The sequence below is a fragment of the Lutra lutra genome, chromosome 1 (assembly GCF_902655055.1).
Source record: "Lutra lutra chromosome 1, mLutLut1.2, whole genome shotgun sequence".
NCBI lineage: Eukaryota > Metazoa > Chordata > Mammalia > Carnivora > Mustelidae > Lutra > Lutra lutra.
The window spans coordinates 163726260-163740147 of NC_062278.1; the positions used below are offsets into that span (position 1 = coordinate 163726260).

At 63.0% G+C, this 13888-nt stretch overlaps 1 protein-coding gene and 1 long non-coding RNA gene across 5 annotated transcripts in view; one reads left to right on the forward strand and one right to left on the reverse strand.

The window, feature by feature from the left end:
- Positions 1-814: 814 nt before the first annotated feature.
- Positions 815-3172, reverse strand: LOC125107637 (uncharacterized). Of its 2 annotated transcripts, none has more exons than XR_007129617.1 (2): positions 2973-3172; positions 815-1018 (listed from the first exon to the last, which is right to left on the reverse strand). It is a non-coding gene; the product is annotated as an uncharacterized LOC125107637 (long non-coding RNA). The 2 variants fall into 2 exon arrangements; XR_007129618.1 differs by lacking the exon at positions 2973-3172 and adding an exon at positions 1595-1740.
- A 288-nt stretch (positions 3173-3460) lies between these two features.
- The window catches only part of PLXNA1 (plexin A1), a 49799-nt gene continuing 39371 nt past the window's right edge, over positions 3461-13888 (forward strand). For 2 of the 3 annotated variants that reach the window (XM_047742717.1, XM_047742734.1), the window contains exons 1-3: positions 4827-5040; positions 8997-10254; positions 11726-11908. In XM_047742717.1, the coding sequence (XP_047598673.1) occupies positions 4904-5040; positions 8997-10254; positions 11726-11908 (1578 nt within the window). In that variant the 5' untranslated portion in view covers positions 4827-4903. Of the gene's footprint in view, positions 3510-4826; positions 5041-8996; positions 10255-11725; positions 11909-13888 lie in introns of those variants that run through there. The other variant, XM_047742723.1, reaches the window with a different exon arrangement.

Sequence of the window (13888 nt, forward strand, 5' to 3'; positions counted from 1 at the left end):
AGGCAGGAGTCAGGGGACTCAGGGCCAGGGATCAGTGGTCATACCCCAGGAGCCTGGTGTGCCCAGGACCCACTGTGCTCCCCCAGAGACTCTTCCTCGTCCATCAGCAGTGGGGGCCTGCCTCATGGAGAGAAGGCACCCTTGAGTCTACTTTTGCACAAAGCTCGGAGTTGCCAACATGCAGATGCGGCCCCTGGAAGTGCTCCAGTGGCGGGAATGTTGGAAGGTACTGAAAGAGTCTCCTCACCAAACATTCCAGATCAGAACCATTTTCTCACAAATTGTTCCCTGCTGTCCAACAACTCCCATGCCCCCTTGAACTGCATCAGCACCCAGAAGCAAAATCCACACAGGAAACCCAGAGAGGGAGAGCCCAAGCAGCCCCGCTGACTCATGCCCCCCGTGTGATGTGGGATGAACAGCAGTGGCTGCAGACCTGGGGATGTACCCCAGCTCTGCCTCCTCTCCTCTCCTGCATGGGATCCGGGCCTTAGCTCAGAGCAAAGCTTAGGCAAGGGTGCAGCTGGGTTAGATGGGAGCCCCAGAGTGCAGAACCCAGTGCACTGGACTCATCCCAGCAACAGTTACTAGCTGTTGTCTCTCCAACAAGCTGTCCATTGGGGTCTTCTCCCTGTGTTCCTGCTGGATTGTTGCCTTTTGCTTTATTGACTCTTGGAGTTCCTTCCCTATCCCACGTCCACAGCTTTTGTGAAGTATATGTGTGTGTTGCAAATATCTTTTCCTAAGTCCCGGCTTGCCTTGCCATTTCCTCTTTTGTAACTCTTGGTGAACAAAAATGACCAATTTTAAGTAGTCAAATTGATCCACATTTCCCTTTATTTCTTTCCTTTTGACATCTTGCTGAAGAAATCCTTCCCTTGCCCTGTCTATTGGCTTCTGAAAGTGCTTCAGTTTTCTTCATGGCTCTGGGGCCTAGGGTCCACCTGGAATTGATGGTCTGGCATGATTCACGAGCATTACATAGTCCAATTTCCATCTTGAACAGATCTTGCTGCCACTGTTTGGGGGAGTAGACAGAAAGGTGACATGAGCAAGAACGGGGTGGAGTGGGATGGAAGGAAGTGGTGTGATCTGGAACAACATTTTAGAGAGAAGCCGCAGGGCTGTGGGAAGTAGGGGACATGGGGGAGGGGATGGAGTGTCCAAGAGAACATCGGGGTTCCTGGTTGGGCAACTGTGGGATGTGTGTGTGGGGGTGCCCAGCTAATCATGAGCTTGACTGCCACCCAGAGCCCAGTGCCCCTCTTGAGGTTCCCTGGAAACAGTTGGAGACAGGGGGCTGCTCCCCAAGGGAAAGGCCATGGATCTTGGGGACTATGGAACAGAGTGAGAAGGGCCTTGAACAGTGCCTGCCCCGGTGGCCCTGGGGAGGACAGGTTGGCAAACGAGCAGGTAAGAGGTGGGGACAGCCCAGAAGCCAGCAGGCAAAGACAACCCAAAGCAGGGATAGACATTTTCTCAGGCATGGTGTGGTGTACACACACACTCACTCACCCTGAGGGGCAGTGGGGAGGTCTCCTACATGCATTTCACGCAGGAGGAAAGTGAGGCTCTGAGAGCAGACAGGACCTACTGTGTATTAACTAGCCGCACCAGGACCCTCACGCAGGTCTGTGTGGCTCAGAAGTCCATGAGGAATGAAGGCTCTTGGGTCTTGTTTGCCACCTACAAGCTGGGGAACCTGGGCAAGTCACTTCTCCTCTCCTACCTCAGTTTACCTATCCGTAAAATGTATCAGAGCCCGGTGTTGTCAGCACTATATTAGTGCTTGCTAAATAAAACAATGGACAGGACCTTTGAAGAAGATGCTCTCTCCCATTTAGGGACACGCCTGTTAAGGCCACAGTGGAAAACCAGTATGTACCACCAGCTAGGGAAATCTCAACAGTGATGGTAGCAAGTGTGGGTGAGGATGGGGGTCTGCTCGGACCCACTCACACTACTGCCGGGAGTGCAACCTGGGGCCATCACTTGGGAAAACTGTTTTTCTGGCGTCTACCAAACTAAACATACACCTACTGGGTGACCTGCCAGCCCAGCTTTGGGTCTTAGCAAGCTGCCCAGAGACTGCACGGGATGTCCATCACAGCCTGATGCACAGTGACCCACAAATGGGGACCTGCGTCCATCAGCAGGAGGGGGAGGCACTACAAAGCAGCGAACAAACTGCCTACCGGCAGCACCGGCTGGCCTGGGCCTTAACAGCGGGAGGATCGCTTTTCTAAAATGTCCCAAGACAAGCACAGCGAAAGCAGCATGCCATCTGGGACGCGCGCACAAAGGGTCGAACCCAAAGGAAAAGGAAGAAAAGACGAACTCAGAAACTAGGATAGGGGCTGTGCGAGGGGAGGGAGGGGAGGGACGAGATGGGAGGGCCCCTTGGCCGGGTTTGAGCTCCTTGCTGCGTTCCCTTTCTCAGCCCTGTGCAGTGAGGAGGTGTCCTCTTTTGCAGGGATGACGTAGGGTTCACACACAGCCTTTCGGGCTAAGTCCCCCGCCGCTCCCCCGGCCACCGCCAGGCTTTCCCGTCCTGTCTGTTCTGCGCTCTGCGCCCCTGTCGCCGCGCCTCCCCTCGGCGCGGGGCCTTCTGCGGGGCGGCATCTCTAGGGCACCCAGCTCGCGCCTCTCGGAGCGCGCCGCCGCCGAGCGCCCGGCGAGCATGGTCACCGGCGATCGCCTGCCACCCCGCCAGCTCCGGCCCCTGCACTGCCTGCCCGCCCCGCCGCGGTCGGGGGCAGCCGGGTTGGCGTCCTGCCACCTCGCCACCTCCGGACCCGGGGCGGCCTGTTCCCCCGGCGGCGAACGCGCCACGGGCGGGTTGTGCGCCGTTTTGCTCAGCGCGAGGGTGCTCATCCCACCTAACCGACGCGGTGGCGGAAGGCCTAGGGTCTTGACCCACAGCCCTGCACGACCCGGGGCAAGGCGCGTACCCTACTCGGGCCTCAGTTTACCCTTGTGTGAATGGGAGCTCTATTCTTAGACCGGGCACAAGGAAGGCTGGACCATCCTTGGGGACGCCGGCTCAGGACAGCCCGGGAGGTTGGAGATCCCCGGGGACGCTCAGCCGCGGCCCCTGCGCAGAGTCATTAAGGCGGACGAGAATATCGCCCTTTGAAGACGTGCGGTGGGCCCGGGTCAGAGCGCGGCGCGGGACAGAGCGCCCTCTGGAGGCTACTAGCAGCCCCGCCCCCTGCGCCCGCCCCGCCCCCGCAGGCCCCGCCCCCCGGCCTCGGGCAGCGCATGCGCGCGGCGCGGCGCTCCGCGGGCGGCGAGAGCGAGGCCGGTCCGCAGCCGCGCGACGCTCGGCGCCCCATTCATGCTGGGCAGCGGCGGCGCGGCCACGCAGCGGAGCCCGGGCGCGGCGGCGGCGGCCTCGGCCTGGGCGGCCTGCGCGGCTTCGGCGGCCCCGCGGCGAGACGGGCGGCGGCGGCGGCGCGGGCAACGGGGCGCGGCGATGGCCGGCGGCGGGGCGCGCCCCGGGGCAGCCCGTGAGTAGGGGCGCAACTTTCCCCCGCGGCGCGGAGCGTGGCCGGGCGGGGGTCCCGGGCGGGGGGCGCGCCGGAGTGGGAGGCGCCCACGGACCCGAGCGGGGCGGTCTCCGGCCGGGGCGCAGGGCGTGCGGCCGAGCGGGCAGGGGGTGTGCGCGGGGGACTGCGGCGCGCGTGTCCGCGGGTCCGCGTGTCCCTGCGGCTCCGGCCGGGCGCCCGCGTGTGTCCGGGCGCGGCCGTGGCGCCGGCGCTGAGCTCGTGGTGTCCCCCGCCCGGCCGGGATCGGACCGCGGCCCCAGGCCCCGCGCCGCCGGCCTCTCCCCGCCCGCCCGCCCGGTCCGGCCCGGCCCGGCCCGGCCGCCCGGCCCGCCGAGCTCGCGGGGTAGCGCTTCGGGCGGCGCGGCGGGGGGCGGAGGCCGGCGCTGCCCCCTCCTCAAACGCAGGAGAGAAAGTTTGCCGCGGCCCCAGCGGGAGGGCCCTGAGGGTGCCCAGGCCGAACCCGGGGCTGGACCGCGGACTCCGATCTCCGGCCGCCGGCAGGGCCGGGCTGGGCTGGGCAGGCCCGGGCCGGGCTGCGGGGCTGCCTGGGCAGGGCCGCGGGGAGCCGGAGGAGGTCGTGCGGGGCTCCATCCTCCGCGGGCCCTCGGGGCGCTGGGGTGGAAGTTGGAGCCGCTTCCTCGGGACCGACGCCCGCTCCCGCCCCCTCTGGCCCGGGGTGCCGGGAGATGGGCGCTGTGTCCGCCCCTGGCCCCCAGGGCCGCTCACCCGGGCTGGGAGGGGGCGGTGCGGGTGCCGCCAGGGAGGCCGCTCCGCTCGATCGGGCCTCTTCAGCCTCCCCCTCTCAGGGCCTCTCCAGGGTCAGCCCGCTTCCCTCCGAGGCTTCCGATTGCTTCCTGGACAGTCCCGGGCCTGGTGTGCGGCGTAGCTGGGGGCGGCGGGGCTGATTCGGGGTTGCCTTGGGGAAGGGGGAGCAGGGCTCTAGGGAGGGCCCTGCTCGCTGTGATATCCCAGGTGCAGCCCGCGGAAGGGCGGTGAAAGGGGCTCCAGAGGCTGCTTGGAGCTGAGAACTGACCCTGGCTCATCTTTGGGGTGCTGGGGCCACGCCCCTTGAAAGAAAGGGGTGTGTGTACTGTGGGGGGATGTGGACCGGGCCTCTGCTCCCTAAGCCGGGGCTTCAGCCGCTTACTGCTGCTCTGCCTCTTTCCCTGCCCAGACTGGTTCTCTGGGGCGGGGGTAGGGGGCTCAGCCTTTGCTCTTCTGGCCCTTGGGGAGCGCGGCCTAAGTCTTCTCTGCTCCCTGCTGGTTTTGGGTGTGCAGGAGAGACCAGGTGTGGCACCAAGCAGCTAAGACTCTGCCCAGCCCTTGAGGAGCACCCAGTCCCGTGCCAGAGGCAGATGAGAAAACCGGCGATTCCCTTTCAGAGCCGGGCTGCAAATCAGCCTGGGAGGGTGGCATGGGGAGACCCAGAAAGGACATTGCAAGCAGAGGAGGCAGCACAGGCAGAGGTCTGGCAAGTGTCTGTGTGGCTGAGGTGTGAGCTTGGGGTGGGAGACAAATGAGGTGCTGTGGACAAAGCAGGTAGCCCTTTGCTGGGCTTCGGCACCCCCAGATTGTTGCCTGTGTGTTCTGATCTCTCGGGAAGATCCCCGTGTCTAGAGCAGCTGGCCAGGAAGGAAGGGTACCTCCGGGAAGGCCCAAGTGTGGGGCACTTTTTCCGAAGAAGACTCCAGTACTTCCAGATCCTGGTCTCATCGGACTTGTCTAGTGGGAGAGCAGGACAGCTTGGGACCACCTCCTAGGGCCTGTGTTGGGGGGAGGTGGGTGACAGTGCAACTCTCCGCCCTGGTTGCTAATGGGCTACCTCTGGGCAGGGTGGCTGCATCCCCCCCACGGCCCCCTATGCCCCAATCTGCCCAAGTCTCAGAATGATCCAGAGTGCGAAGGCAATGGAGATTGGGCTCTCCCTCTGTGAAGAGGGCTCTGAGGGCCTTTGTTTCTCAGGATAAGGAGTGGTGGTGGCTGCTGGGCCTGGAGAAGAAAAGGGGATGTTGCTGCTCTATGCTCTGCTGGGCGGCTAAGCCCATCCTGTTCAGGAGTGGACCCGGCTGTGCTGTGGCCCCATCTGCCTCTGTCCTGGCCTCTCCCTCCCTGGCTAACCCCTGGTTGGCACACCCAACACCACTTGAACACTAGTTCAGCTTCTCCCTTCCCAGTCTGGTTCATATTGCCCCCCCCCCCCCCGGCACAGCCCACTCTCCATGGTAGGAAGCTGCAGTCATTCTCACTGCCCCCTCTGCATGGTCCAGCAGGTTCCAGTGCCCGGCTTGGATTCTTGCTGCTCTCCTCCCCACCAGCTCGCAGTGTGCCTGGTTCTCTTAGAACAGGTGGAAAGGCCCCCTGGAGGAGCCTCCCTGGACCACAGTGGCCAGTTCTCCCCTCCCAGCACCTGTCAGTGCGCCTGTCCCCCAACCCAGGCCAGCGTGGTCCTCCCTAGCACCCAGGCCCGGCTTTGGCACAAATGCATTTTTTTCTGGGCAGACCAGAGCTATGTGGGACATGAGCCCCAGCCAGTCAGCTGGCCATCCATGTTTCTATAGGAGCATGGGATTTCATCCTATCCTGCTGGGTGACCTTGGGTCTGAGCCCTGGGCTCCATAACTCTAAGATAGGGGAAGTGACTGAAACGTCTTCACTGGCCTTTGTGAGATGGGGGGGGGGGGGCACGAGGGACCCAGCCCTGGACTTGGGATCCCCCTTCCCTGGCTGGCAGTTCCACGGTGTAGCCAGTCCCTTCCCAGCAGCCCCTGTTGGGGGAGAGAGGGAGTGGGCCCAGGGCCAGCCGGGAGTTTGGATAGTGGCTTCTTCAGCCGGGTCTCTCCTGTTTAATATAAAAAGTAGGGCCCGTAATTGCATTAAGATGTGTATAATTATCCCGGAGGAGGGGAGAGCCCAGACCCTGGTAATTGCAGGCCTGCTTTGAACTGATAAACGGTGAGTGATTCATGTTTTCTTTGGAGTTCACATGCACTCAGCTTTCCTTCCCAGGCCCTGCTGACACTGTGAGGAGTCTGTTCCCTGGCTCCTGAGCTGGGGACAGGGCTGTGGGGAAGGGCTGAGGACTCCTCTCCTGGCTGGCAGCATAGGTGGCTGTAGTTCTTGGGGTGATGTCTGGGTGGAGATCCTAAAAGAGAGGCAGATGACAGCCAGTTGGGAGGGTCTTGCAAGGCGCCACAGGCGGGTCTTCTTACTGTGGGATCCTGGCTAAAGGCCCTGGCCTCCCTGAGCCTCAGTTTTCCCACCTGAGCCATGGGTGTGGGTCTGCACTTGGCGGAGGGTGAGTGGAGAGTGAGGACAATGTGAAGAAGCAGGCCTTGCTCTGGCCAGGATCCATTCATTTACTCATTTATCCACAAGTAGCAGGCCCTGGCGTCGGCTTCGGGAGAACGCAGAGAGCCGAGTCCCATTCTCATGGAACTGCTGTTCTAGTGGGGAGAGCACAAGTTTGGGAGCAATAAGTAACAAAACCGTTTGCAAGTCCTGTGCCGCGAATTAAAACAGAGCAACTAGCTGGGATGAAGAGGCTGCCACCTGCCGCTGGCAGGTCAGGGCAGACAGCCGAGACCTGAGTGGGGTGTGGCAGGGAAGGGAAGAGCATCCTGGCAGAGGGAACAGCAAGTCCTGGCTGAGGGCAGAGGTGCCCTGTGCTGCAGGGGCAGACATGGGAGCCCAGAGATCAGTGGACCCTGTCTGGCAGCCTGTTGACCTGTGGCCAGCTCCCAGCCCAGACCTGGCAGCAGGCACCTATCTTCTGGGCCTCAGTTTCCCCCACCTGTAAAATGGGGCTGCTGGTCTATGTGAGGGACATTGTCTGGGAGCAAGGAGTGTGTGGAGCCCTGGCTGGTGCCAGCCTCTATCTGAATCAGGTGTTGCTGTGTTCGGGCTCCTGGAAGGGCTGGGCTGAAGCACCAGCATCTGGCAGCGCCAGGGCAGGGCCGCTGCCGACACCAAGAGGGTACTTCTGCTGATTGCATGCCTCCACCTTCCCCTTTTTGTCCATAAGAGAGGAGCTCTGATCGTTCCCATTTTGTAAATGCAGAAACCAAGGCTTTGAAAGCATAGTGACTCCTGTCAGGGCCTCTTGGCCATGGAGTCTCAGTATAACTGAGTATCTGACTGCTGGCTGCTGGGCTGGGAGGAGACGAGACTTTTCCAGAGGAAGAGGTGTGTGGTCCATGGCAGGATCTGGGGGCAGCTGACCTCATGTACAGTTCCGAAAAGTTGCCCAAGCTACTGTGCGGGGCCTGGGCTGTCGGTGGGCATGGTGGGTGAGGCCAGGTGCTATGGTTGTCCGGGTGAGAGAGGGGTAGGCAGTTTGGGGGCGACTTAGTGGGGGAAGCTGACCTTAGTGGAGAGTGTGACCTGGGAAGTACAAGTGGGAATGTCTGGGGCCTGGTGTGGAGGTAAAGGATGCTGGGAGCCTGATCTGATGGGAAGGCAGGAGTCACTGCAGGTAGAGGGCAGCCTCTGGGCTTTGCATACTGCAAAGAGAGAGCCACTGCTGAGGGGTGGGGTTCAGGGAGCCACCCCCCTCCCCCTTGGGAGGGCTTCCTGTTTCCTTGGAGTTGGGGTGAGGTGTGGAAGGGGAGCTGAGAAGCAGGCAGGAGGAGCCTAGAAAGGGGCAGTGCTGTGCTGACAGCATGGGGTGGGAGACTGGTTGGCTGAGGGAGGGGATAGTGGGTGGGAAGTGTACAAGGCTTGGCTTTTGGGTCATTCTTTGGAATACAGGGCTCAAGGTCCAGAAAGGGGCTGTGCCAGGGTCAGTAAGCAAGTAGCCTCAGGGCCAAGGTGACCCAGACTGCCTCCTGCCCTCTCTGAGAATTGCTGTCTATGTGGTGATGGGTCTCAGTGTCTTCATCTCCTGGTGGGGGTCCCCCTATGAGTAAGGCTCTCCAGGGAGTATGTGTCCCCAGAGCCTCGGGCAGATAGGTGGTCACTGACCCTGGGAGCTTGGAGCTGAGGGGGGTTTGTTCCCTAGGGCATGGGGAGGCCCCGAGTCAGGAGGTTATGGCCTCCAGGATGGGGTGTTAGCTGGGCTCCCAGTCTGGAGCGTGGACCTTCATGATCTGCCTCTCTGTTCCTGGGTCCATTTCTCTCCTCTGCCTAGGAATGGCAGGCCCAGGCGTTGATGGCTGTCCCGTGTTGCTCATGGGCTCACGAGCTCGGTCTTGGCACTCCCTGCCTGCAGGTCCTCAGCTTGGGGAGGGGGTCCTCAGCTTGGGGAGGGGGTCCTCTGTCCACCCCTGGGCTTCTCCTGAAAGTTAGGTCATGCCCCTGGCGGTGGAGTGCATGGGATGTCCCAGCATGGGCTGGGCACCACAGAGAGCTCGTGAGATGGTATGTGTGAACCAGGGTGTATGTGTGTGCTCTCCTACATGTAGGGGCTGTACCCACACGCACGCACCCTCTCCCACCCACTCTCCTTTGCAGGGCTCAGGCTCCTGGCCCCATGATGCACGCCTCTGCAGGACCTGAGCGTCTTGGCCAGAGGCCCCGGCCCGCCATGCCACTGCCACGTCTGAGCCTGTGGGCGCTCCCACTGCTGCTGCTGCTGCTCGGAGGTGTGCCAGGGGCAGCAGGGGCACCCAGGGCCGGCGGGGGCCCGCAGCCCGCCTTCCGCACCTTCTCGGCCAGCGACTGGGGCCTGACCCACTTGGTGGTCCACGAGCAGACCGGCGAGGTGTACGTGGGTGCTGTGAACCGCATCTACAAGCTGTCGGGGAATCTGACGCTGCTGCGGGCCCACGTGACGGGGCCCGTGGAGGACAACGAGAAGTGCTACCCGCCCCCCAGCGTGCAGTCATGCCCGCATGGCCTGGGCAGCACCGACAACGTCAACAAGCTGCTGCTCCTGGACTACGCCGCCAACCGCCTGCTGGCCTGCGGCAGCGCCTCCCAAGGCATCTGCCAGTTCCTGCGGCTGGACGACCTCTTCAAGCTGGGCGAGCCGCACCACCGCAAGGAGCACTACCTGTCCAGCGTGCGCGAGGCGGGCAGCATGGCCGGCGTGTTGATCGCGGGGCCGCCGGGCCAGGGCCAGGCCAAGCTCTTTGTGGGCACGCCCATCGACGGCAAGTCCGAGTACTTCCCCACACTGTCCAGCCGCCGGCTCATGGCCAATGAGGAGGATGCCGACATGTTCGGCTTCGTGTACCAGGACGAGTTCGTGTCGTCGCAGCTCAAGATCCCCTCGGACACGCTGTCCAAGTTCCCGGCCTTCGACATCTACTACGTGTATAGCTTCCGCAGCGAGCAGTTCGTCTACTACCTCACGCTGCAGCTAGACACGCAGCTCACCTCGCCCGATGCTGCCGGGGAGCACTTCTTCACCTCCAAGATTGTGCGGCTGTGCGTGGACGACCCCAAGTTCTACTCCTACGTCGAGTTCCCCATTGGCTGCGAGCAGGCGGGCGTGGAGTACCGCCTGGTGCAGGATGCCTACCTGAGCCGGCCCGGCCGCGCCCTGGCCCGCCAGCTGGGCCTGGCTGAGGATGAGGATGTGCTGTTCACCGTGTTCGCGCAGGGCCAGAAGAACCGCGTGAAGCCTCCCAAGGAGTCCGTGCTGTGTCTGTTCACGCTGCGGGCCATCAAGGAGAAGATCAAGGAGCGCATCCAGTCCTGCTACCGCGGCGAGGGCAAGCTCTCACTGCCCTGGCTGCTCAACAAAGAGCTGGGCTGCATCAACTCGGTGAGTGGGCGCTGCCCCGGGCCCCTCCCCGTCCTTTACTGCGGCGGCCACGGCCACATCAGTGTGGACCCTGCACCGCTCGCCCTGGGCCTGGGGCCTGGCCATGCACTTGCTTTCTGGGCCTCTCGCCTCACCTGGTACCAGAGGATAGCACCTTCCCTGACGCCGGGGTGGCCTGAGGACCTAGATGCTTGGTGTTTGGTGGCCGGCAGCCACAGCTCTCGCTAGACCACGAGGAGTCAGCCTGGGGTCAGCGGCTTTGTGGAGGGTGTCTTCCGTATGCCCCCAGGGAGGCTGCAGGCTCAGAGACGGTTAGGGATGTGTTCAGGGCCCCCTTGAGGTGAACTCGGGGAGCCAGGCTTCAGCCCCTCTGCCCTTGCCGCCCAGACTCCTTGGGTGGCCCGGGGGAAGCTTGGTCTGCCTAGTCACGGTTGTCCCATGCTGGGAGCAACAAAGGTCCCTTCACCCTGTCCCTGTTACGTCTACCGCTGGGTGCAGGGGGGCACCTGTGAAGATGGGGCCGTCCTCCATGGCGAGGCCCAGGTGTACCAGGCCAGTCCATCCTCCCACGACCTTTCAGGGAAAGAGTATGATCTCTTTTGTGTCACTGAAGAAACCAAGGCCTGGAAAGGCAGCCCCTCTGGGGTCATACTGTGTGCTCTGTGTGCTCTGTGCCCGTGGCTGCAGTCGTCCCCTCCCTCTGGTCTGGGTCCCAGTCCCTGGGGCTGCTTGGGGACCCTCAGCCCCGTTCCAGCTTGGTGTCCCTTATTCCATCTGCATTACCAATCTCTCCCCTGCAAACCTCAGGCCCTGAGCCTGCTTCAGGGGAGCCAGTTGTCCCCTTTTTCTCCTGGAACTTGCCCTCCCCCAGGCCCTTTCCTCCTTCTCTGGAACTTCGAGTGTTGATCACTTCTTGTCCCTTCAGTTACCACTTCATAGCCGGCTCTTGCCTTTTTGCCTTTTAGGTGTGACCCCTGTTCCCTATCTCAGATGAGCCCTCCCTGTACCCTACAGCCTCCGGTGGCTGGCCCCTTCCCTATGCAGCCATCATTGGTGCATGGGCCTTGTCCCCAGGGTGGCTGGCTGCTCTCCTTCCTTGATCTCCCCTAGGCTGCTTTCTTTCTGGCTCTCCCCCACCCCACAGGTTGGGTGGGAGGCCTGTGCCCAGTGGCTGTGTGGGAGGACCCCCCCCCTCCGGGCACGTGTAGCAGGCCTCAGGGACTTTGCAAGCCTTGGCTTCTCTCTTTGTCAAATGGGTCCAGGAATCCTCGATCCTCCACATCTATATGGGCCACGCTCGAGCCCAGGCCTTCTGAGGACCCTCTGTGAGTGCCCATCCCCCACACTCCCCCCCACCCCCAGTTAGCTGGGGCTGCTGGCCAGTCCTGGCTATGAGGCCTGCTGCCCACAGGAAGAAGGAACCTGGGGCCAGCTGCGAGGGCCCAGAGTCTCACCCTCTGCCTTCCCACAGCCACTGCAGATCGACGATGATTTCTGTGGCCAGGACTTCAACCAGCCTCTGGGGGGCACAGTCACTATCGAGGGCACTCCTCTGTTCGTGGACAAGGATGATGGCCTGACTGCTGTGGCAGCCTACGACTACCGGGGCCGCACTGTGGTGTTCGCCGGCACGCGCAGCGGCCGCATCCGCAAGGTCAGGCCCCCGGGCTGGGCGGATGGGGCAGGCAGAGCCCTGGGGGTTGTGGACAGCATTGCCTGGATGGACACTGGGAGGCCAGGATCCAGAGCCGGATCTGGCCACCATGAGGGGCTTCAACAGGCCCTCACTCCCCTGTGCCTCCAGTCCATTCCCCTCCTCTGGGCCCGCTTTGGTGTTTGGCAGGTGTAAAGGCCCTGGCGGGGTGTTGGGGGCTCTTGGGGTGGGTCAGGTGCATGAGGGGCCTGGCCACCCTGCCATCCCTGGGGGGCCTGGAGAGGCTGGCCCTGCTCTCTGAGGGTGCACAGTGACCTCCTGGGAAGGCTATGTGCAGGATGGGGGCAGGGAATGCCTCCACAGCCCCCATCCCCTCCGGGGGATCCAGTGTCTGCTGAGGCAGCACTCTGCCTTGGTGAGAGGCCCCCGCCCTGCACGGAGACAGCAAGGCCAAGGGCAGGGCAAGGGTAGCACCCCCCCACCTACCACCAGCGGGTGCAAGGGGAGCACGGTGGCTCCAGAGAGATGAGGGCTTCTCAGGGTGAAAGGTGGGGTGCTGTGGGGCAGGGCCTGTGGGGCGGCTGCACCCCCGCCCTCACTAGCAGGCATCCAGCTGCACAGGGCTGCTAGGGAGCAGCATGGGAGGGCTTCTTGGAGGGGGACCTGAGGGTAGCAGCTGCCTGTGGGTCAGTCCCAACTTGGTGGGTGGGTGGGACCAGACCAGGGTAGGGCTGGCCCGCTGGGGAGGAAGTTCCTGGGGTGACCATAGGGTGGGGGTGCCTGGGAGCCCAGGAGCCAGGCCAGGGCGGGGCCTGGTAGATGAAATAACAGCTGTCCCCAGGCCTGGTGCTGACACAGCTCCCCGCCCAGCATGTACCCGTGGGTGGGGACTGGGCCCCGGGCCAGCAAGGGCCTTGCCTGCTTTCAGCTTCTGTGCTGGGTTGTACGGAAAGGGGTGTCCTTGTCTTTGCAGTGGTGGGCTCCTTGGCAATCACGTGCCACTGTTCCCTGGCTCTGTGACCTCTGGGAACGGGTACCCCCCCGCAACTGACCCCCTCGGCTCGCCTCTCCGGAAGTGAACCTGGATGTGTGGGCTGCAGGCTGGCGTGGTTCTGGGGTTGGGGGGGGCGGTGCCCACATGGTGACTGAGGCCATCCTAGGACGGGGCGCTGTGGGGTTCTGTCCAGCTCAGGCACTCTGCTGGCCAGTGGGGGTGGGCAGCAGGTCATCTTTGACCCTGCTGCCTTTTGGACAAGCCCTTGTGCCCTGAGCTGGTTCCCTGGTGTGGCCTACCTTTCCTTACCTTATTGTCGGCAGCCTGGGCAGAGGCCCTTTCCCTTCCCAGGGATGGCCCCTGCCCGAGGGAGGTATCTGGGGCTGGGGGAGCCGGAAAGAAGAACCAGCAGAATCCCCTGGGGAGGGGGGTGTGTCAGCTGGGGTGGGCCTGCCAGGGGCTGTGCTGCGAAGGTGAGAGCCTCCCCTGGGGCAGGGCTGCAGAGTGAAGCTGCTGGGAGACACTCCCGCAGGGTGCCCCGGAGCCTGTCACCTGGCAGGAAGCTGGGTTCCTGGGGCTGGGGGTGGCCTATTTGATGGCTGGTGGACTGGCAGGCAGCTGCTAAGGCGCTGTCTGTGCCTACAGGCCACCCTGTGAGGTTGGGAGAACAGGTTAGTCCAGTCCTGCCTCCCTGGCTGCCTCCCTGGCTCCAGCCTCACTCCTGGGCCCCAGGGCCATTGTCTGGGTGGGAGCTCTGCGAGTCTAGCTGGTCCCGCTCTCCTCCCTCTCTGCCCTGGTCCCACAGAGGGGAAACTGAGGCCCATTGTGTGGAGAGGGAGCTGGGCTTAGGCCCATCCATAAGGAAACCTCTGCTTGTCCCTCGCACCTTCCTCCCGGAGTGCTGTCCTGGGCCTGGGCTCATTCCACCCCTGAACCTGTCTGGGCTGGGTGCCGCACGGCAGGCAAGTGGATTGTGCCATTCCAGG